At 45.3% G+C, this 23,910-nt stretch overlaps 1 protein-coding gene and 1 long non-coding RNA gene across 14 annotated transcripts in view; one reads left to right on the top strand and one right to left on the bottom strand.

The window, feature by feature from the left end:
- Positions 1 to 22,537, bottom strand: part of PPP3CB (protein phosphatase 3 catalytic subunit beta) — a 74,337-nt gene extending 51,800 nt beyond the window's left edge. For 6 of the 13 annotated variants that reach the window (XR_012905747.1, XR_012905750.1, XR_012905749.1 and 3 more), the window contains exons 1-3: positions 22,323 to 22,534; positions 11,102 to 11,302; positions 6,383 to 6,507 (exon numbers count right to left, since the gene is read on the bottom strand). Coding sequence is in view for 9 of the 13 variants with exons in the window: in XM_075935723.1 (XP_075791838.1) it covers positions 6,383 to 6,507; positions 11,102 to 11,302; positions 22,323 to 22,386 (390 nt within the window). In the remaining 4 variants the exon portion in view is untranslated. Of the gene's footprint in view, positions 1 to 6,382; positions 6,508 to 11,101; positions 11,303 to 22,322 lie in introns of all 13 variants that reach the window. The other 7 variants (XM_075935716.1, XM_075935717.1, XM_075935720.1 and 4 more) reach the window with 5 other exon arrangements.
- Positions 22,538 to 22,545: 8 nt separating this feature from the next.
- The window catches only part of LOC142830477 (uncharacterized), an 80,315-nt gene continuing 78,950 nt past the window's right edge, over positions 22,546 to 23,910 (top strand). The window contains exon 1 of the long non-coding RNA XR_012905761.1: positions 22,546 to 22,682. This is a non-coding gene — a long non-coding RNA (uncharacterized LOC142830477). The remainder of the gene's footprint in view (positions 22,683 to 23,910) is intronic.

Here is a 23,910-nt window from a genome sequence, read left to right as displayed (position 1 = left end):
AATTTTACCATGAAATAAATCCAAGATTACTTTTAATATAAAGACCCCAAAGATTAATTCAAATGACAGCAAAACTGTCCTTAAAGAATACATATATTAAGCAAAATCTCCACATTTTTACGTGTTAATTAAAAATCTTCCAGTCTTTCAATATTTCCATAGGTATGAATTGTTCTGCCATATTTCAAAGAATATTAATATTTTGTTAATGTTTTCCAGCCAGCAGTCCAATCTGCTGAAAGTCTGTAAGAAAGGGCATGCTAATCAACAGATGGGAGAGCCTGGAGACTTACAAATGTAAAAAGTAAATATTAGCAATAAGCAAATCTCTACAGAAATATATAGCATTGCACACACTGAACAAACATTAAATGAGCACACATACTGGAAAGAAAAGAGACTGGCATAGTTCTTTAATCATTTATCTCCCGTTACTCCTAGGGAAATTCTGCGCCAAAAATTGAAAATTCTGCAACAATTTAAAATTCTGTGCAATATTTTCAAATTGTACAGATTTTATTTGTCACAATAGCACAATGTAAATCACACCAGTTTTAATTATGTTGGTCATTTATTTCAAAATACCTGTTATTAAGTATAGCTGTAACAACAGAGACAACAAAAATGATTCAGAAAATGTTTTTTTAACAAGTAGATTCCTTACTAGGTATATTCACACAGAACTTTGAGTACTAATTCATTTAAACAACGGCACAGAACAGTATTTCCCACACACCTCGGAAGCAGTGCAAAGGCTTGAGGGAATCAAGGGTAATGGAGGAACTGAGAGAGAGGGAAGTAACTGCTAGGAAGGAGCCTGAGTGAACAGATTTCTTTGGAGAGCAGGGAGGGACTGTTAGGAGGTTACCCCATGTAGACCCTGCCTGACCCCTAGCGTATTCCATTCAGTCAGGCACACCTGCCCTGTCCTTATGTAAGCCTCCATCCCCACTGAGTTACCTTCTCCTCATGTGCACATGTGCCTCTACTCAGCCAACCCCCTACAGAATCATAGAGCTGGAAGAGACCTCAGGAGGTCATCAAATCCAGCCCCGTCCTAAAGCAGGACCAATTAAATCAACCCAACCAGGGCTTTGTCAAGCCGAGACATAAAACCTCTAGGGATGGATATTCCACCACGTCCCTAGATAACGCATTCCAGTACTTCACCACCCTCCTAGTGAAACAGTATTTCCTAATATCCAACCTAGACCTCCTCCACTGTAACTTGAGACCATTGCTCCTTTTTCTGCCATCCGTCACTACTGAGAACAGCCTCTCTCCATCCTCTTTGGAACCTCCCTTCAGGAAGTTCAAGGCTGCTATTAAATCCCCCCTCACTCTTCTCTTCACAGACTAAACAAAGCCAACTCCCTCAGCCTCTCCTCGCAGGTCATGTGCTCCAGCCCCCTATTCATTTTTGTTAACCTCCGCTGGACCCTCTCCAATGCGTCCACATCCTTTCTATAATGGGGGGCCCAGAACTAGACACAATATTCCAGATGTAGCCTCACCAGTGCTGAATAAACGGGAATAATCACTTATCTAGATCTGCTGGCAATGCTCCTCCTAATGCACCCTAATATGCCATTAGCCTTCTTGGCTACAAAGGCACACTATTGATTCATATCCAGCTTCTCATCCACTGTAATCCCCAGGTCCTTTTCTGCTGAACTGCTACTTAACCAGTCGGTCTCCAGCCTGTAACAATGCTTGGGTTCTTCAGTCCCAAGTGCAGGACTCTGCACTTGTCCTTGTTGAACCTCATCAGATTTCTTTTGGCCCAATCCTCTAATCTGTCAAGGTCACTCTGGACCTGATCCCTGCCCTCCAATGTATCTACCTCTCTTTAAGTTTCATCTGCAAACGTGCTGAGGGTGCAATCCATCCCCTCATAAAGATGTTGAACAAAATTGGCCCTAGAAGCAATCCTTGGAGCACTCCACTTGAAACTGACCGCCAACCTGACATTGAGCCATTGATTACTACCCGTTGGGCCCAACAACCTAGCCAGCTTTCTATCCACCTTACAGTCCATTTATCCAACCCATACTTCCTTAACTTGCTGGCAAGAACAGTGTAGGAGACCGAATCAAAAGCTTTGCTAGTCAAGATGTATCACATCCACTGACTTCCCCATGTCGACAGAGCCAGTTACCTCATCATAGAAGCTAATCAGATTTGTCAGGCATGACTTGCCCTTGGTCAATCCATGTTGACTATCCTGATCTCTTTCCCCTCTTCCAAGTGCTTCAAAATGGATTCCTTGAGGATCCCCTCCATGATTTTTCCAGGGACTGAGGTAAGGCTGACTGGTCAGTAGTTCCCTGGATCGTCCTTCTTCCCTTTTTCAAAGATGGACACTATATTTGCCTTTTTCCAGTTATCCGGGATCTCTCCCAATCGCCTCGAGTTTTCAACGATTATGGCCAAAGGCTTTGCAATGACATTTGCCAACTCCCTCAGTATTTTCGCCTTGCTGATTATTCCCCTGCATTCTTGAGCAATATATTTATACTCCTCCCTAGTTATCTGTCCAAGTTTCCACTTCTTATAAGCTTCCTTTTTGTGTTTAAGATCATCAAGGATTTTCCCGGTAAGCCAATCTAGTCGCCTACCATATTTGCTTTTCTTATTGCGCATCGGGATGGTTTTTTCCTGTGCCTTTAATAAGGCTTCTTTAAAATACTGCCAGCTCTTCTAGACTCTTGTCCCCTTCATGTTAGCATCCCAGGAGATCCTGCCTATTAGTTCTCTGAGGAAGTCAAAGTCTGCTTTTCTGAAGTCCAGGATGTGTATTTTCCTACTCTCCTTTCTTCCTTTTGTCAGGATCCTGAAATCTATCATCTCATGATCACTGCTTCCCAGATTGCCACCCACATCTACTTCTCCTATTAGTTCCTCCCTGTTTGTGAGCAGCAGGTCAAGCTGCGCATGGCCCCTGGTCGGATCCTTCAGAACTTGTACCAGGAAGTTATCCCCAACATGCTCCAAAAACTTCCTGGATTGTCTGTGTACTGCTGTATTGGTCTCCCAACAGATGTGAGAACCAGGGCCTGTGATCTGGAAGCTTCTCTTAGTTGTCTGAAGAAAGCCTTGTCTACCTCATCCACCTGATCTGGTTGGTGGTCTATAACAGAAGCCAACCACAACATCACCCCTTTTGCTTCGGCCTCTAAACTTAACCCATAGACTCTCAACAGACTTTTCTCCCTCTATATAATGGAGCTCTGAGCAATCATACAGCTCTCTTACATACAGTGCAACTCCTCCCCCTTTTCTCTCCCGCCTGTTCTTCCCGAACAGTTTATACCTTCCATGACAGTGTCCAGTCATGTGAGGCATCCCACCAAGTCTCAGTTATTCCAATCAAATCATAGTTCTTTGACTAGACCAGGGCTTCTAATTCTTCCTGTATCCCAGGCTTCTTGTTTCTATGTGGTCCTGCACCCCTCCCTTTGCCCCTATGTGTCTCTGTGCCCCCATCCAAAAATTGCTTTCCCACTGTAGCTCTGCAGCCCCTACCCTTCTGTCCATCTGGCCCTGCACCTCCACTCCCATTCAACCCCTGCCCAAGCCTGTCCTCCCTCACTAGCCCTTATGGGCCCCTCACTGATCCCTCAGCAGCCCCATGCTGTCTATCTCCCCATACCCCCTGTCTTTTGACTTGGTCCAACAGGTGCTGTGAAGGTGACTCTGCAGGCTCTCGCTTCCCTAGCTGGCTGGGAGCGGCTGCTGTGTTCTAGTGCCACAGCACCCTATGGTGGGCAAAAGGCAGAATTGCAGCAACATTCCAGCAGCTTTTTTCTGCTAAAAAAAAAAAAATTAAAAATGCATAGCTTATAAATTATGCTCATGTGCTGTAGCGCAGAATTCACCCAGGAGTAAAATTGCATTTGGGAATTATTTAAACAAATTATTGGAGATTTGCACTTTAATGTCAATTCATGCAGTAGTAAAAATACATTTGCCTTTATAGCAAAGGGTATGTACAAAATAAAAAAAGCATCCTTTTTAATAACACACAATTGTTGTAGCAGTACCTTTTCCACACTGACATTTATTTTATAAGAAGTGAGGGGTTGCCTCAATGTGACCCACAAAGCCTTTCACACTGTCTTACTTTTAATATGGAAATGGAATACTGACAATTTTTCAGGTCCAAATGTGCAAAACTTCATCTTGGTCAAAGTAGCTTGGACTCACTTCTTGCTGAAACCGTTAATTTCCACAGGATTCTCCCTTTGATATTAAAAGTTAGGGCATCTGACTACACTGTATAGAGCAGGTTGTGCCTTCAGGTTCCTGTCAAAGTGTTACTGCAGCATTCAACCACTGCTGGCCTAGGCTAAGGTTTTATTTTAACACTGAAAGGAGTTACTGAAATAAACATGCTTCAAAATGAACTGTTTAGGAATAGGTCTCTGAACACAAAATTAGAATAGAGACCAAGCATTTTTCTTATCGGGGCTGAACATTTTATTTATCAAAGTTTACAGACAGAATAAACTAAGAGATTTAAAAGTGATCAAAAACAAAAAAAATAAGGTGGCAAAAGCTGTTCGATAAACAAACAAAGCTTATAGCAGGAATTTTGAAAGGGATTTAATATCCTTTTCTTTCCTTTGCACAGGTCCACAAAACATAACCATCCCATGCTCTTGCACAAATCCTGCTCCAGTCAGATACCCCTGTGAACTGTTCTGATCCATTAGTAGTTATTCTGTACAGCACTGAAGCAAATGAGTGAATTTATGGGAAAAAGGCAAATCTCTTTATGAACTATTCAGTGGGGTTTTTTAAGTTTATACTATCTAGTATCGAAAGCATTAAAAGCATCCCTGCTGCCTATGGGAATAAAATGAGTCTGCTTTTATTAACTACTGAATCTAGTCCCAACTCTACAGCATCTAATAACTTGTGTCTATGAAGCTTGAGTAAATTCCAATGTTTAAAATACATTGTTTCCAGGTGTTCTACAAGGGTGTAAATGCTGTCTTCACATTTGTCAAACACACCGTGTAAACACTAGAAGCAGATGCATTTCTGTAATCAACCAAAACAGGCAAAATTCATGGAATGTAAAACTCAAGAGAGAGTAGTTTTCATTTTTAACTATTTGTGACGGGGTGAAGCAACCCCGCCACTGCCAAGCGCGGCAACCCACGGCGAGCGGTGAAGAAACCCCCACCGCCGCGGCGGGCGCACCGGGACAGCTGGGGCCGGAGGCAGAGTGCGACGGGGTGAAGCAACCCCGCCGCTTCCAAGCGCGGCAAACCACGGCGGGCGGTGAGGGAACCGCCGCGGCGGCGGCGGACACTCCGAGATGGCAGGGGCCAGAGCCGGAGGCACATCCTCAGGACGCGCCTAGGGAGGCGCGCCCAGAAGTGAGGGCATCGGCCGGGGACGGTGGGGAATGGGATAAAAAGAACCCAGGGGACGAGCGGGGGGAGGGCGGAGGAGCGGTGTGAGAGGTAAGGAGGGAAGACGCCCGCGACAGGGGACTGGCCGATAACAGGCCGGCAGGGTGAACCAGACCCAGGCCGGGCCACGGAACCCGGGAACGGGCATGTTTGGGGGCAGAACCCCCGCCTGTTACCGTCAGGAGACCCACTCCTGGCGTTAGGGTCCTGGGTCAGGGCCCGGAGAGAGGGTGGGCCCGGACCCCTCACCCCTCCAGCAGGGCGGTAATTATTGTAAAGGGGGGGGGGCAACCCTGGCCCTTGACACTATTCCTTATATTTCTGAGGCATCACTCCATTATCAGCCCTTAACAACCCAAAACATTCAGATGTGTGCACAGTGCTGGTATATATGTATTCCAGTTCTGAAACATTAAACAATTTTAAAACACAACAAAATAGCAGGAATCAAGCCCTAGCATAGACTACATAAAAGCTATACGAACAAGTATATTTACAACTTAATTTGTGTCAAACTTTTTAAAAAAATAACTTTTAAATTTAAAATTTAAATTTAACTTTTAAATTTCAAGTCAAGTTAAATTCTAAATTTAATCTACCGCCCAACTTTAACTCAAACAATTCTCCAACATTTCCAATTAAGGGTGAGAGAATATCAGAAGCAACAGGATAAAGAACATTTAGGGCCCCTAGCTACATGTTAATAGAGTAGCATGGAGTGTGAACACTACAGATGCCAAATAGTCTATTCTCTGCAAAGATGACTATGGAAAGGCAGGGAGGATCATGGTTTCAAAAGGGCAGGCTGAGGGACTAATCTATATCTGTCAACGGTCTTTGGGATGAGGTGAAGAATTCATATTCAGATGTCAGATAAACTATGTTAAGGATTGTACAAGAATATAATAAGTTTTCTTTCAGTAAGATTTAGGACAGAGCAAATTAATGTATACAGTTACCTCTATACTAAAATAACCTCTGTCTACGTAGTCACCAAGGAAGAGGTATCTTGTATTAGCAGGTGATCCTCCAACTTCAAATAGCTTCATTAGATCGAAGAACTGGCCATGAATATCACCACATACTGAAACAAAAATACTGTTTAAATAAACAAGAAGTCACTTATTTATGGGGGGAAATTATATTTATAAACTAATTACAGATACATAACATTTTTTTAAAGAAAGGTTCATTTTTCTTGTCTGATCACCAAAAAAAAATGTTGATAGCTTTTATGTTAAATTTATGTTTTGTTTTTTGCTAAACAGGAGGATATGCTATATCTAGGCTAGGGATGTAAAAAATGGTGTAAAAAGTAATCATGTAACTGTTAAAAATCCTAGTGATTACATATGCTGCGGGCCCTGCAGTATAAAGCTTATACCAAAGAGTCTGTAGCGCAGCTGGCCCCACCGGAAGCAGGGCTAACAGCCGTGAGCCGGTGCATGCTGTGAGCTGGTTTAGGCGTGACAGCTCTCGTGTGCCGGCGAAAAATTTAACTGTATCTGAAACAAGGTCACTGATGTTTATTGGTTAACTGTTAAACAGTTAAACTCTTATATCCTTAACATATGCAATACACAAAAACCTGTGGGAGAACACTTTAATCTGCTTGGACACTCATTAATGGATCTCCAAGTCACCATGTTGCTTCAGGCCAATTCCACAAGCCAAATACACAGGGAAGGATTGGAACTGAACTTCATTTACAAGTTTAATTCTTATGTAAATGGTATGAATAGGGACATTGGACAGCTCCCACACTATCTTGCACATCCTAATGACTTAACAAAACAAACAAACAATGGAGGTGCTAATTGTTCTTATCAGCCTCTTGTAACTATTGGAACTATCTACTCACCTTGGGTATGTCTACACTACAGAGTTAATTCGAGTTAACTTAATTCGAAATAGTTAATTCAAATTAATGCATCTACACACAAAACCTATTTCGAAATAGCGTTTTGCTATTTCAAAGTAGCACATCCACACTGAGTGGACCCTGAACCAAAGTTAAGGCTGGCCGGAACCAGTGCCAGCAGGGCATCAGGTTAGTACTTAGTGTGTGGGGCTGCTGCCTGAGGCTTACTGAGCTCCGTGCTTAAAGAGACCCTACTCCCACCCCAGAGAGACAGTTCTCAGGGTTCCCTGCTTGCTTGTCTACCTTGATGAGGGACAGCAAATCAGTCCTATCTTGGAGCTCCCGGACTCAGGATACCACAGCACTCAGCCATATGGAGCCAGAGCTGCCCTTGGGCACACAAGTGCATCTCGGGGGTCGTTGCCATCAGCCTGGCTGCACCTGCTGCAGGCTGCCATCCGGGGTGGGGTCCATTGGGGGGCTGTCAGGATCCAGGAGGCCCTGCGGGAGAGCATTCACCCCGAGGAGCCCTCAGCACCACCCCGGTCCTCCCCACCGGGGGCTCGTGCCCCATTTCTCCCTCACGTCCTTCCACTTACACTTCCCTAGCCCCCCTTCCTGATGTCAAACAAAAGATACGTATGTTCAAAAATAGAAACTGGGTTTATTGAACAAAACCTGGGGGTGGGGGAGGAATGAACCTCTGAGGAATCTGGGAAAAGGAGGTGGGAGAGGGGAAGAGAGAAGGTGGGAGAGGAGAGGGGAAAACCTGGGAGGAGGGAACAGGAATGGGGAAGCAAGGGGAAGAAGGGGGAGGGGAAGCTCAGGGTCCAGGGTCTCGCCGGACCAACTTGATTTTCATGCAAACCTGCTCCTGGGTTCACATGTGGCCTTTGGTGGCCAGGCTGGCAGCTATCCTGCCATAGACGGTCGCATTCCCCCATCTAGTGTGGAGATCATGGACGTTGGGGGCATCCCCCGCAAACCTGAATAAGGTCCATGATCTCCACCCTGGACCAGGAAGGCACCCGCCTTCTCCAGCCCCTGCCAGGCTCCTGGGAGCTGGCAGACTGCTCCTGGGGAGTGGTGGAGGGCTGGCTGCCAGTGGCTTGCTGGTTCATGTTTTGGGGCCACTGGGTCAGGGGTCCCGGAGGCCACTGCTGGCTCTGGGCTGGCAGGCTTGGAGCTGGCATAGGCACTGTGGCAAGGTTCTACCCCTTTAATGGCTCCAGGGCTGGGGGAGAGGAGAGTAAGTTTTCCTGGTTGTGCCCAGAGAGGCCACCAGGGCTCCCTGGGAAGGGCTGGAGGCCCCCTATTTCGAATTTGGCGTTACTCCTCGTAGAATGAGGTTTACCAAATTCAAATTAAGCGCTCCGCTATTTTGAATTAATTTCGAAATAGCGGTTTGCATGTATAGACGTTATCAAAGTTAATTCGAAATAATGGCTGTTATTTCCAATTAACTTTGCAATGTAGACATACCCTGTCTGTCTCTGTTTTTTCTTTCCCCCCCCTTTTTTCCTCTCCTTCCCCCTACCCTTCCCTTACTTATTCTTGGATCTGGACTTCTAATACTCCAGTCATCTGAAGAAGTGGGTTGCACCCACAAAACCTCATGTTTTTGTTAGTCTTTAAGGTGCTACTAGTCTATTTGTTGTTTACGTTTTTCCTGTTACAGACTGACTCAGCTACCCCTCTGAATCCTGAACATTGACACATTTATTTAAGCAATTATATAGTTTAACACAGTGTTTCTCAAACTTTTTTTTAAAAAAAGTACCCCCTTTAACAAAAATGATAAGTACCCCCAGTACCTACAATTTTCAGACACACAACATTTTTTTCTACCGTTGCAACACATCTGTTGAAACAACTTGATCGTAGCCGGGTGGACGATGAAATTTTTGGGTGTAAAAAGTACAAAAGCGCTGTGAAACTGAACAAAAATTCAGTTTTCTCCAAATTTCAGTTGTGTTGATGTACTCCACAGATTTATCTCAAGTATCCCTAAGGGTACTCGTACCACTGGATGAGAAACACTGGTTTAAAATAAATGTATTAAAATTTTTCATTTTCAATTATTTTAGAAAATGGTGAACAATTTTTCTTTATTAAAGGATTAATTTTGTACTCATGTCAAGCTGCACTGCGATGGAAATTAGAATTCAATTAAATTTGCTCATTTATTTTAAATTATTTCATAATTAAAAGAAGGTTTATCAAAACATTTTACATGTAAAACTAACTGTTTTTTTTTAAAAGAAAATATTACCAGTAATTAGTGAAATTAATGGATTATTTCTGGTCACCATGTTTTTCAAGATTTTATAACTCATCGCCGACTTAATTTTTATTGCTTCAGGGGGTAGCCAAGTTATTCTGTACAGGATAAACTTAAACAAAAACTCATCTGGTAGCACTTTATAAACTAACAAAACATGTAGATGGTATCATGAGCTTTTGTGGGCACAGTCCATCCTAAACTCAAAACTCTATCATCTGAAGAAGTGGGCTGTGCCCACGAAAGCTCATGATACCATCTACTTGTTTTGTTAGTCTCTAAAGTACTACCAGATCAGTTTTTGTTTCTTAATTTTTATTGACAGACTGGAAAACAAGCTCTCCTGCTTTTTTCAATTCCCAATTGATTTCTCAATTCTGAATGAGCTTCTCATTCAAATGAACTAGCTGAGTAAACAGAAATGAAGATCATGTTCTCTCTATACCCGCAGAAGAGGCTACTGTTGTCAAAAGCTGGTTTAACAATTCAACAAACTCTGATTCCAAGTGCTTAGACAGTGACTTCCAGCAATTCAATGGTTTGACTTTAAGACTTGGGCAGCAAATGTACTACTAAAATATTTTTATAATTCAATTTTAATTATTTTAATAGAGTATAATAAGTTTAGACCCATACATAGGTTGCTACAGTTAAATCTGTTAGCATGAATGTTTTATTTTTAGAAAAAAAATGCATTAAATCTTTAAAAATATCCAAAATAAAAAGATTCCATAAAATCAAATTTTTCCACTCTGAATGGCAGCTACATAATATAAACAACGTAATTTCTATCTGGCTATTTGTCTCTTTAAAAATAAGAAATTCAAAAGATTAGAGTAGCATCTTTATCTAAGTCAAATATGGTTTGTGAGTGGTCAGAACCTGAAAGTACTACAGTACCTTTTCAAAAACAAAAGCCATTTCAACATTCCATCTGGATAAGGTCCTATACATTGTACTACTTAGTACACAATTTTATCAGGTTGATCTTAACTTCTTTGAATTCAGACTACCAAGAAATCATCATGTTTCACATGAAAACTAGAATTCTTAAGGTAGAAGAATCATGAATATTCTCCTTCAGACCTTCAAAACACCTGTTTCAGCAAATGGATGCTCTTGTGCCATCCCACAAATTTTAGACTGCAGTACAATCCAATCTTCTCTTTCACACTCACTTTTCTCTTCTGGATTATTACATCTTTTCATTGACATTTATTATTGTTACAACGATTACAGAAACTGCTTTGCCTTTTGACATTATATTACTAATCCTACTGCTTTTTCCAAACAGATTTTATTCCCTCCTTTCTTCCACATTTTTTGATGCAAAGTTATGTTGAGTACCCAAAGAGAGTTATACAAAAGCTGGTCTAAGGGCAAGTTCAACATGACTGTTCTGAGAAAATCACCTTTACATTTATTTTCCCACAAGAAAAGGCCTTCATCATGTAGCCTCCTTACATTCTCATATAAAAGTCATGGCCTTTTTTTTTTTTTACTTTATGCATCTGAGGTATCAACTAAAGGTATTACCTGTAATTGGAGCTTCAACTTCTATCATTGTTTTCTCTCTTCGTAGAATTGCAGCACCCTCATTGATGATTCTAAGTGCAATTTCTTCATCTACCCGACCTTCTTTTACTAAGTGGTTCTTCAAAATGTCAACCCTAGGTTTTCCATCTATATCAAACACTTCTTCATATGTCAAGCGATGTGTTGGTGGAAAAGGGACAGCTAAAATTTAAAGAGATGAGGAATATAAATATTTAGATGATGGCATAAAAAGTATCCTTATAAAGTTTGCAGATGATACCAACTGGGGAGAGGTTGCAACCGCTTTGGAGGATAGGGTCATAATTCAAAATGATCTGAACAAACTAGAGAAATGGTCTGAAGTAAATAGGATGATGTTTAATAAGGACAAATGCAAAGTACTCCATTCAGGAAGGAACAATCCGTTTCACACATACAGAATAGGAAGTGACTGTCTAGGAAGGAGTACTGCAGAAAAGGATCTAGGAGTCATAGTGGACCACAAGCTAAATATGAGTCAACAATGTGACACTGCTGCAAAAAAAGCAAACACGATTCTGGGTTGCATTAACAGGAGTGTTGTGAACAAGACATGAGAAGTCATTCTTCCACTCTATACACTGATTAGACCTCAATTAGAATACTGTGACCAGTTCTGGGCACCTCATTTCAAGAAAGATGTGGAGAAATTGGATAAGGTCCAGAGATGAGCAAAAAAAATGATTAAAGGTCTAGAAAACCTGAGTTATAAGGCAAGGCTGAAGGAATTGGACTTGTTTAGTTTGGAAAAGAGAAGACTGAGAGGGGACATAGTAGCAGTTTTCAGGTGTCTAAAAGACTGGCACGGAGCGGGGGGGGGGGGGGGGGAGGGAAGGATTGTTCTCCTTGGCCTCTGATGATAGGACAAGAAGCAATGGGTTTAAACTGCAGCAAGGGAGGTTTAAGTTGGACATTAGGAAAAACTTCCTGTCAGGGTGGTTAAACACTGGAATAAATTGCCTAAGAAGGTTGAGGAATCTCCATCTCTGGAGATATTTAAGAGCAGGTTAGACAGATACCTGTCAGGGATGATAAAAATGGTGCTTGGTCCTGCCACGAGGGCAGGTATCTGGACTTGACAGTCTCTCAAGGTCCCTTCCAGTTCTAGTATTCTATGATTCTATGAATATTAGTAATACTTAGTTTGTTTTAAAGTACACTGGACATAAACACAGCAGAACAGAACTACACTGATTAGCCGTGATGCAAAGTGAGAATGTTTACCGAATGCTTTTTAAAATTTACACATTTATAAGATATTACTGTAGCAGAGCAGGTTATGTCTGGATCAAATTATCAACTCAGTCATGCACTATGAAAATTCTGGACACTAACTGCATAAGCCTAGACATTTCAAGAGCAGACTATTCTATAGTATTCCCCACAGCAGCAGTGCCTCAGAAAGTTGTTTCACAATTCAATGAAGTACTATCCCTAAACCATTAAAGAGCAACGTGGCTCTCTCAATTTAGGAGTCAATTACTGGCCCGCTCCCTTGGAAGAATAATCTCTCTACACAAGAGCACACAAACAGGTAAGTGTGACTGGTGCCAGAGAGGGCATGGGAGCTTTATTGAATGGGGGAGGTAACCTAAGGTGTGTCTACACTTCACTGTAACTCAAAATAAGGTACGCAATTTGTGTAGCTCAAATTGCGTATCTTATTTCAGTGGTATTTCAAAATAGTTTATTTTGTCATTTGGAATGGTCTACACAGTGCCAAATTTCAAAATAAAGCGCTATTCCGAAACGTCCCTTACTCCTGGTACAATGAGGTTTACAGGGATGTTAGAATAGCAAGCCCGAAATAACAGACTTGCTGTGAAGATGCAGGAGAGCTATTTCGGGATACTCCTACTACTGGTTTAGCGAGGCGAGGGGTAGTTGTCCCCAGGCACCATGCTTGGGGGGGTGCTGGACTGGGATGGGAGCGCACAGCCTCACGCAGCGAACCCAGCGCTGGCAGGCCAATTGCTCCCTGCAGACAAGTCACCGAGGCAGGGCCGGTGGCAGAGAGGGCATTTCAAAGGCAGGGTTACCATATGTCCACTGCCTGGCTCTTGGGAAGGGGAGGGGCACTGGGTTAGAACGGAGGGGCTGGGGGTGCCTGGCTTTGGGGGTACTTTTTTTTTTGAAAAGGGGATTCTTTATAAAAAAAAGTTTGAGAAACTCTGGCCTAGAATCATCCCTGATAGTTAAGAGCAGGTTAGATAAACATATACAGTAAACTTCCAATAATCCAGCACCTATAGGACCCAGGGGGTGCCGGATTATCAGATATGTCAGACTATCAGAAGGGGGGGCTATGAGGGGTCTGGGGTGGGGTTGGGTGGGGTGGGGGGGATGCCACCCCAGACCCCTCATAGCCCCCACTTCCGATAGTCCAGCTCTGCCCCAGGCATCCCTGATTCAGCCGCTGCTGGTCAGTTTCAGCAGCAGCTGAATCGGAGACGCCTGCAACAGAGCAGCTGGAGTGCTGCCGGGTTGGTCCGGTAGCGCCGACCCTTGGCACAGCGAGACCAACCCGGCAGCACCCCAGCTGCTCTTGGGGACGCCTGGGGCAGAGCAGCTGAGGTGCTGCCAGGTTGGTCTGGAGCGCCGCTCTTCGGCGCTACTGGACCAACCCGGCAGCACCCCAGCTTCTCTGCCCCAGGTGTCCCCAAGTCAGCTGCTGCTGATACTGATCAGCGGCTGACTCCGGGAAGCCCGAGGCAGAGCTGCTCTGCCCCAGGCTTCCTGGAGTCAGCCGCTGGTCAGTTTCAAGAGCAGCTGAATCAGGACACCTGGGACAGAGCAGCTGGGACGCTGCGGGGACCAACCCAGAAGCACCCCAGCTGCTCTGTCCGAGGTGTACCCAAGTCAGCTGCTGCTGAAACTGATCAGGGGCTGATTCTAGGAAGCCGGGGCAGAGCAGCTCTGCCTCGGGCTTCCCAGAGTCAGCCGCTGGTCAGTTTCAGCAGCAGCTGAATCGGGGACAGCTGGGGTGCTGCCGGGTTGGTCCCGCAGCCCCGAGGGGCAACACTACGGGACCTACCCGGCAGCACTCCAGCTGCTCTGCCCCCGGCTTCCCCAATTCAGCCGCTGGTCAGTTTTAGCAGCAGCTGAATCGGGGAAGCTGGGGGCAGAGCAGCTCCAATGGTCCGGCTGCCCGGAGCACTTCCTGGTTCCTGATGGTGCCGGACCATCAGGAGTGCTGGACCATCAGAGTTTTACTGTATCGCCAATTATGGAGATTCCACAATCCCCCTAAGCAATTTATCCCAGTGTTTAACCACCTTGACAGTTAGGAAGATTTTACTAATATCTAACCTAAACCTCCCTTGCTGCAATTTAAGCCCATTGCTTCTTGTCCTATCATCATAGGTCATGGAGAACAATTTTTCTACTTCCTCCTTGTAGCACCCTTTGAGATATTTGAAAACTGCTATCATGTCCCCTCTCAGGGTTCTTTTTTCTAAACTAAACAAACCCAAATTCTTTCAGTATTCCCTCAGAGGTCATGTTTTCTAGGCCTTTAATAACTTTTAATCAATTGTGTTCAATTCTGCATCGTCCCCCCGCCCCCAATTACAGAAAGGATGTGGACACATTGGATAGTCCAGCAGAAAGCAACAAAAATGATTAGGGAGTTATAGCAGTGTTTCTCAACCTTTTTTTTTTTTTTAATAAAGAACCCCTTAAAAAAAAATACCCTCGTACCTACAGTTTTCAGACATACAATTTTTTTTCTATCATTGCAACACATTTGTTTAAACAACTTAATCGTAGCTGGTTGGGCAATGAAATTTTTGGGTGTAAAAGGTACAGAAATAATAAAACACTATAAAGCTTAAAACAAAAATTCAGTTTTCTCCAAATTTCCGTTGTGGTGACATACCCCTCCCCCTTCCCCAACTTTACTCGAGTACCCCTAAGGATACTCGTACCACTGGTTGAGAAACACTGAGCTAGGGCATATGGCTTAGGAGGAGAGGATGAACAATTTGGGCTTATTTAATCTACAGAAGAGAATCATAGAATACTAGAACTGGAAGGGACTTCGAGGGACCATCAAGTCCAGATCCCTGCCCTCATGGCAGGACCCACTACTGTCAAGATCATCCCAGATAGATATCTATCTAACCTGCTCTTAAATATCTCCAGAGATGGAGATGCCACAACCTCCCTAGGCAACTTATTCCAGTGTTTCCCCATCCTGACAGTTAGGAAGTTTTTCCTAATGTCCAACCGAAACCTCCCTTGCTGCAGTTTAAACCCATTGCTTCTTGTCCTATCAGAGGCCAAGGAGAACAATTTTTCTCCCTCCTCCTTGTGACACCCTTTAAAATGTCCCCCCTTAGTCTTCTCTTTTCCAAATTAAAGAGTGAGGGAGGATTTGATAGCAGCCTTCAACTATCTGAAAGGGGGGTTCCAAAGAAGATGGAGAGAAGCTGTTCTCAGTTGTGACAGATGACAGAAGGAGGAGCAATAGTCTCAAGTTGCAGTGGGGGAGGTCTAGGTTGCATATTAAGATAAATTATTTCACTAGGAGGATGGTGAAGCACTGGGATGGGTTACCTAGGGAGGTGTGGCATCTCCATCCCTAGAGGTTTTGAAGTCCTGGCTTGACAAAGCCCTGGTTGGGATGATTTAGTTGGAGTTGATCCTGATTTGGGCAGAGGGTTGGACTCGATGACCTCCTGAGGTCTCTTCCAGCCCTAGGATTCTATGGGGCTGGAGCGTCTCTATATGAGAGCACATCACAGTAATGGAGATGTAGGAGCAGGCTCCTGACTCTTGACCATTCTCAGACATGAGACTGTAAGGAGGCCTCATCAGGAAGGCCAAAAAAGTGTTTGAAGAACAGCTAACCACAGACTAAAAAAGCAACAACAAAACAAATGTTAAGTGTATCAGACGCAGGAAGCCTGCTTAACAACAGTGAAATTCTTTAAATGGTCAAGAGGCTAAAGAACTCAAGGATTATAAGGCCACTCACTGAGAAAAAACTAAATGCTCTTTTGTTTTCATTGGTCTTCAAGATTGAAGATGTGAGGGAAATTCCAAATATGAGCCATTCTTTTTAGGTGACAAATCTGGGGAACTGGTCCAGATTGTGTTGTCAGAGGATTTGCTGGATTGCCTACAACGTGGGCCAATTTGCATTTAAAAATATAGTGGGAAGAAACATGGAATCAAATTCGTAAGGCATGGACAGAAACTGCAGAACGCAGAATACTGCAAACTTGAAATGTAGAATATTGCAAACTATAATCATCATGGCTGTTAAATGATGAAGACAACACACCACAAAACTGGTGGGGCAAGTAACAGAAACAAAGAAAGTTAAAAGAAGCAGGAGATGCCATAGAAGCCTGGAACGCTTGCAGGATGACAAACAGTCCTAAGATAGAAAGCACAGGAAAGAAATAAAACATTGGAAACAGCTTTAAGGAACCTACAAAAAAAATATGTAACATCCCGTTATAAATACTTGTGGTCAGCAGCAAGCTTCAGGTAACTATGCTATGCCTGAAGAATAGGGAGAGAAATGGAAAAAGGTGGCCCTAGCAAAATTAAAAGATGAAATAACATCCACTTCATTGCAACCATTATTTTATGATAAAAGCCAGGTTCCGATAAAACCTGAACTGGGACCTAGACTGGTGCCTGTCAGAAGAAGACAAGTGCACAGAAAAAGTAGCAAACAATACTTTGACCGAACTGGCAGATCTCATGAAAAAAAATGGATCTTAGCATTCAGGAGCTTCAACTTCATCAGAGGGGAGTGAATAAAAACGAATTTCAAAGTGAGGAACTGAAATTAAGCAGGCTAACACCTAGGATAGATGCATTAACACAGTGGTTCCCAACATTTTCGAGCATACAAATCCCTTTTCAAATCTATTAAAATTTCCTGGATCTCCCTCCCTGGGGGAGTAAAAAGAAAAGCACAAGAAAAAAAGGAATGGGCCCACAACAGTGGGCCCAATCCTTGTTTTTAAATTTTCCACGGATCCCTCCCTGCAGTATCATTGAGGACCACCAGGGGTCCGCAGACCACAGGTTGGGAATCAGTGCATTAACACACGGAGTTGTCCAAAAAGACAACTTCAGAAAAAAAGAAGGGAACTCCTACAAACCATTTGGCATGCAAACAAAAGGAAAAGATACTGGAGGAACAAATTCAAGTTTCATACCCACTTTCCTTCCAGCTATGCCACCGTAGACTAGACACTTGCTGGAGCTACGGGAAGGGGGTTTCTGATGCTGTGGTAAAGGGGTTCTCAAAACCATTGCACTGCGTCCTCCTGACAATGAAAATAACTGCACGACCCCAGAAGGGGCACAGAAGCCTTAGCCCACCAGAGCCCTGCTGCCCCAGGAAGGGGAGGCAAAGCCGAAGTGCCACTTCCCTAGATAGGGTGAGGAAAGATGAAACCCCTCTGGCCCTACACTACTGGTGGTGCCTCAGCCTTTGAAATGTACAAGAGCCCTGGACACGCAGCTCTTAAAGGGGCTGCAGCCACATTTTGGCACCTGATGCAGCTTTTTTTCTTGCTCAACAAGAAAAAGCGATTTTTAATGTTTTTTCAGGGTGCCCCGGAAAACCTCAAGTTTGTCCCAGAAAAAGGTCCCTCGCTGCTTCTCCTCCTCCTCTCCCTCCCCAGGGGAGGAGTCAGAGACGTTTCCTGGAATTCCCTGTGGCTGGGGATCCAGCTAATAGAAGAAGCAGAAGTCGGTGCCTCTAGGAGCCTGAGAAGCCTGAGTGAGTGGCTAGGCTGCGGGACAGGACAGACAAAGGCGAAAAGGGAGGGGGGGGGGAAAGAGCGGCACGGTCAAGAGCATCCCAGCTGAGCAGGGAAGGGGAAGAGCCGCCCCCCCACCCCAGGGCCCGGCTGGGTGGGGGAGAGAGGGGTTGGAGGACGGCGGGGGGGGGGGGGGGAGGGAGAAGAGCAGCACCACTGCGGCCCAGCTGGGCAGGGGGGTCCGGAGAGCAGTTGGCCCCCCGGGGAAGGGGGAAGCATCTACCACCTCAGTCTACTCCTGCACACTCCCCCTTGGCCAGACACCCTACCCCCAGGCTATGTCTACACTGCAGGGGTTTTCTGGATACAGGAGGTATCTCAAAAAAACCTTGCCACATCCAGGGAATGCATTTACTCTTCCACTTTTTTTTTTTTGCAAATTTGCTCCTGCAATGAGGTGTAATAGTTAATCCGAACTAAGGACTTAGTTTGGATTAACTTCCGACTGCCATGTGTAGCCGCAGGAAGTCAGTTCGAACGAAGGGGATTTAAAAATGGCGCCCGCCCGGGAACATGCAAATGAAGCCCGGGATATTTAAGTCCCGGGCTTCATTTCTAAGTTCGAATGCCTACATTAGCCACCCTAGTTCGAACTAGGGGGCTAGTGTAGACATACCCCAACTGATTTGTCTGTGGATCAATGACCCCTGACCCAAAAAATGTTCCCCACACCTGCCATAAATAATCTAACCTTAAAAAACAACAGATAGTCTGGTAGCACTTTAAAGATTAACAAAACATGTAGATAGTATCATGAGCTTTTGTGACCAGAGCTGTAGGCTGTGCCCATGAAAGCTCATGATACCATCTACATGTTTTGTTAATCTTTAAAGTGCTACCAGACTATTTGTTATTAAAGTTTATCCTGTACAGAGTAACTTGGCTACCCCTCTGAAGCTGATAAAGAAAAAATCAAAACCTTTTTGTGTTGGACATAAATTAATATTTTATTTTACTTAAAATGAAGTCTGATTAAGAGTTAAAATGCTATGTTTAATTTAAATTAAACCATTCTCTCTAGCTGCAGTACTAGAAAAATGGCTCAGGTTAAATGACGTAACTAATGGTGAGTTTCCATTAGTAACTGGTGGTCCATGGAAAAGTTTGCATTGGTCTGTGGACCCCCTGGCTCAAAAAGGTTGAGAATCACTGAAACAGAGGTACCCCTGGTCTCCCCCCCCGAGAGACCTCCACAGGCTCTCTGTTCCTCCAGAAGAGCCCACAGAGAGATCGGGTCTGTTACCACAGTGGTGAAATCACTGTCACTCAGGTGTGGATGACCGGCAGACTTTTGGTGAGTCTTCCTCATCCAAGCAGTTGATGATTTAAACAGTATGTTAAGATGCCATGTGAAAACACTTGGCGCAACCACAGAGAGGCAGGATGTATTGTCTCTCTCCAGAAAGAGTTGTGTCTCAGTGAACAAGCCCTTTGTGAGCTCTGTGAAGAGGTGAGATGTTTTGACTTCCAGCTTCAAATGAATCTGTTCTGTCTTTGGGCTGCACCTTGCCTAGACTTGAATGGAGTTAGCTGGGACAACACATTTCTGAGTTATTTTGACATGAAGTAAAATCTGTACTAAAGCCCCCATGTCCAGTGAGAGAGAGCACTGTTGTCAGAAGTAAATTCAAAGTTTCTCCAAATTTCTTGAAAGATCGCCTCTATCAGGCAGTGGGGCTTTGACTGATTGGTCTCTTATATTTTGAAGGATGACTAAATATTACCTGGATCTTCTTGGGTAATATCAACAGATTGCTTTGGGCCCAATCCTAGCTTAAAATTATATAGGATAAGGAGCTTTGTAAGCAGGTTGGGAAGTGGTCTCATTTGACAATTAATATTGGTGATTATTTACATAACATAGGCATTGCCATCATGGTATTGACATATACATTTCTCAGTAGCTTTACATATAAAATAACCCAGCTCCATATATCTCCACAGGCAATATACCTTTCAAGCCGTGGTGGTGAGGGTTAGTGACATGGTTCAGTATTGTCATTCTGGCTTGTGGAAATGGAGGACACTTGATAATTTTGCAGTAACTTCAAAAAATGCAGTTGCAATACATCTCACTGGGATGTAAAATTCCAGTCATCAGTTAACTGGTTAATGTTAGGTTACACTGGGGCTGCCACTGGCTCCCAGCCCCTTTTGCAGCAGCCCTTGATCCTAGCTAGCTGGACTCCCCAGGGAGAGAGGCTGATCTGGACACTGGCGCAGTTCATGCCTGTGGGGCCCCTGAGTTCCCCAGAGACAGGGGCTGATCTGGATGAGCGCAACCCCTGTTGGCAGCAGGCCCTGTGTGACCCTGGAGCAGCCCCCTTCCTGAAGGAGGTGTGGAACTGCTCCAGCCCCCTCTGATTACCAGTTAATAGGAACAAGTAGGCAATATCTATTAAGAGGACTATGGAAGCTGTCCCATGAAATGGTGGAATAGTTCTGGATGATTCCCAGGCTGTGAGTCAAATGGGACTGCAACTACACTGCAAAGTAATAGATTTTAGATCCTGGATCTCATCTTGAATTGGTTAGACCCATAGCACTGCGCTGTCATGGGACCCTAGGTCTGGACCCTGGGTTAAGCAATTGCAGTGTAGTTGCATGGGGGGCTTCTGTGGGGCCCAAATCCCTATAGGCAGAGGATGGTGGGAGGAGTTCTTAGAGGGGTCATGACACCCTTTACTTCTGGTCATGTGTTCATCTTGACCCCAAAAATAATTTCATAGAATCATAGAATACTAGAACTGGAAGGGACGTCAAGAGGTCATCAAGTCCAGTCCCCTGCCCTCATGGCAGAACCAAATACTGTCTAGACCATCCCTTATAGACATTTATCTAACCTACTCTTAAATATCTCCAGAGATGGGGATTCCACAACCTCCCTGGGCAATTTATTTCAGTGTTTAACTACCCAGACAGTTAGGAACTTTTTCCTAATGTTCAACCTAAACCTCCCTTGCTGCAGTTTAAGCCCATTGCTTCTTGTTTTATCCTCAGAGGCCAAGATAAACAAGTTTTCTCCCTCCTCCTTATGCCACCCTTTTAGATACCTGAAAACGGCTATCATGTCCCCCCTCAGTGTTCTCTTTTCTAAACTAAACAAACCCAATTCTTTCAGCCTTTTTTCATAGGTCACTTTCTCTAGACCTTTAATCATTCTTGTTTCCCAGGGGTGGGACTTCCTATGCCAGGTGGGTGGGGCCTGAGGGGGTAAGGGGCATGGCCAGTGGTTTCAGGGGGTGTGGCCAAGGTGTCCCTTATTTTTGGTTCAGAAAATATGGTCACCATAACTATAGCCAATTATCTTACCTTCAGTTCTTTGCTATAAGAGTATCCCAAACCCATTGCACTTGTGAAGTAAGCTCTCAGTTCTTCAACCCCCTCACACCAGCAGCAGAGATAGTATGGGTTAACTGTCCAGATTTTCTCCAGAAAGCACTGACACAATATAACTGTGCAGCATGGTGCCTTTGGACAGGCCAACACAATAGACATGTGGCTGGACCCAGCAAATACTGCTATGTGGGCAGTTAACCATAGCAGATATAATTGTGTCATATGAACCTATCAAAACCTGATTCAAGTTTTACAATAGCTCTATATGCAACATAGACAGTGGCAAAAATACACTGAGCCTCTTCCCCCCTTAAAATTAGTCTTAACTTGGATTTTGGAACACCTAACAGTATGGGTCATGATGAATACAAACCGTTAAGAGTTGGGAAATCAGCAGGTCTTTCAGTGCGGCTTGAAATACCCATGCACTGTTAGCTCTCTTGAACTGTCTGAATTGTGTCTTGCAACACATTGCAGAGAGTAGAAAGTACCGCACAGAGCGAGGCTGCAATACTACAACACTGTGACAGCAGCACTGAGCGCTGCTGACTGGGCACAACGGTCTCCCAGCAGATGCGACCCCCCAAGCCAATCAATACATCACGCAACGGAGAGCGACCACCACCTTGCTGTGCGTAAGGGGTTCCTGCGCGCTGGGAAACGGCCAATTCCCGGCCACGCGCGGCTTCCAGCGCCCCGCTCGTAACGCGGAAAGGCAAGCGGGGCTGGAAAGCCCGGCTCCGCCGGCGTTCACAGCTGCTGCCCCAAGGGCGACTCTCGAGCGGGCGAGCGCCAAGGCGAGGCGGCCAGGCCGGGCTGCGCTACCAGGCCGCGCGCCGTGTGGCAGGAGCGGCGGGGAAAGCCCTGACCGGACGCGACGTGCCGGCCGCTGCTGTACCCGGCCCCCCCGCGCGCGCAGAGCGAGCCGGCCCGCGCGCAACGGCCGCAGCAGGGCGCGAGCAGGGCGGCGGGGATCGCCCCTCGCTGCGCACGCGCCCCCCGCACCGCCTCGCCTCAGGCTCGCGCCCCACGCACCGCTCCCTGGCGGGGCTCACCCTTGACGGCCCGCTCGCTGGTGCCGTGAGGCGGCGGCCCCCGGCTCCCCTCCTTGGCGGACATGGCTCCGCTCCCGGCCGGCGGCCGCTGCTCGGCGGAGCGGGGCCTCCCCCGGCGGCGGGGACGGGGGCAGCTAGAGGCCCCGGGTGGCAACGGCCCAAAGCAACATGGCGGCAGCCAAGGCTCCGAGCGTCTCAGCGAGGGGACACAATCCGCCTCGGGACCGGCATGCACCGCGCGTCACCACACGAGGCGGCTAAGGGAGCGTGGGAAAACTCTCCGTCCCGCTCCTCCCGCAGCACGGCCCTGAGGGAGCGTGAGAAAACTACCCCCCGCTCCCGCCGCAGCACGGCCCTAAGGTACGTGTGATAGAAACGTAGCCGTGTTAGTCTGGTGTAGCTGAAGCAAAATGCAGGACAATGTAGCACTTTAAAGACTAACAAGATGGTTTATTAGATGATGAGCTTTCGTGGGCCAGACCCACTTCTGCCCCACGAAAGCTCATCACCTAATAAACCATCTTGTTAGTCTTTAAAGTGCTACATTGTCCTAAGGTACGTGTGTACGCCTCTTCCTGGGAAACCTGCTTAACCTCTACGTGCCATTCCTGCTTTGGCCGTTGTTTTAAAGAGCCTCTCACGGCTCAACTCCTCCCCTAGCTTCCACTGTCACAGTCCCACAGGGGGCTCTAAGACACTTGCACTGGATCGGGTAAGATTTGTCCAGGACATTGCCTATCACAAGAGGTACAGGCACATTCGTGTAGACAAAAAATTAGGGACTACATTCGTGAAGGAAACACTGTGGTTGGAATAGAAACCTGTTGTGTCTCACTAATAAAAAGGCAAATTTAGTCATGGTACAAAACTACTCATTAAAATGATATTTAAACATTTTTTTTCTACTCCAGCTCCAGAACATACGAACAGCCATCTACACTAGGCCATGGGTACTGTAGTGACGTGAATTTAAGAATGCAAAAACATGCCTACATGTGGCCTAACTGTATCAGCTGGGTGTAGCCTTGCTCTCTTGACAAGTTGCCCACACAGCCCATCTTCCCAAAAATTTTGTGTGCCCAGATCTAGGCAAATAGATAAAGTGCTGAGAATCTTTCTGAAACTGAAGCCCCGTTTCACTTCCTATTCAGTGATGTCAGCACTTGCTTTACTCAATGTTAAGTCATAGAACCATAGAGCTGGAAGAGACCTCAGAAGGTCATCAAGTCCAGGCCCCTGCTCTAGGCAGGACCAATCCCAACTAAATCAACCCAGCCAGGGCTTTGTCAAGCCGAGATTTAAACACCTCGGGCTACGTCTACACTGGCCCCTTTTTCGGAAGGGGCGTGCTAATTTTGAAAGTGGGAATAGGGAAATCCGCGGGGGATTTAAATAAACACGTCTGCCGCTTTATTCCGGAGGATCGGTCCAGTCTAGACGCTTTTTTTCCGGCTTTTCCCCAAGCCGGAAAAAAAGCGGCGGACGTGTTTATTTAAAACCGCGGGGGATATTTAAATCCCCCGCGGATTTCCCTATTCCCACTTTCAAAATTAGCACGCCCCTTCCGAAAAAGGGGCCAGTGTAGACG

This window comes from Pelodiscus sinensis, chromosome 8 (assembly GCF_049634645.1).
Source record: "Pelodiscus sinensis isolate JC-2024 chromosome 8, ASM4963464v1, whole genome shotgun sequence".
In the NCBI taxonomy this organism is placed as follows: domain Eukaryota; kingdom Metazoa; phylum Chordata; order Testudines; family Trionychidae; genus Pelodiscus; species Pelodiscus sinensis.
The sequence above is the reverse complement of the archived record's forward strand: the minus strand, read 5'-3'. Positions and strand labels throughout refer to the sequence as shown.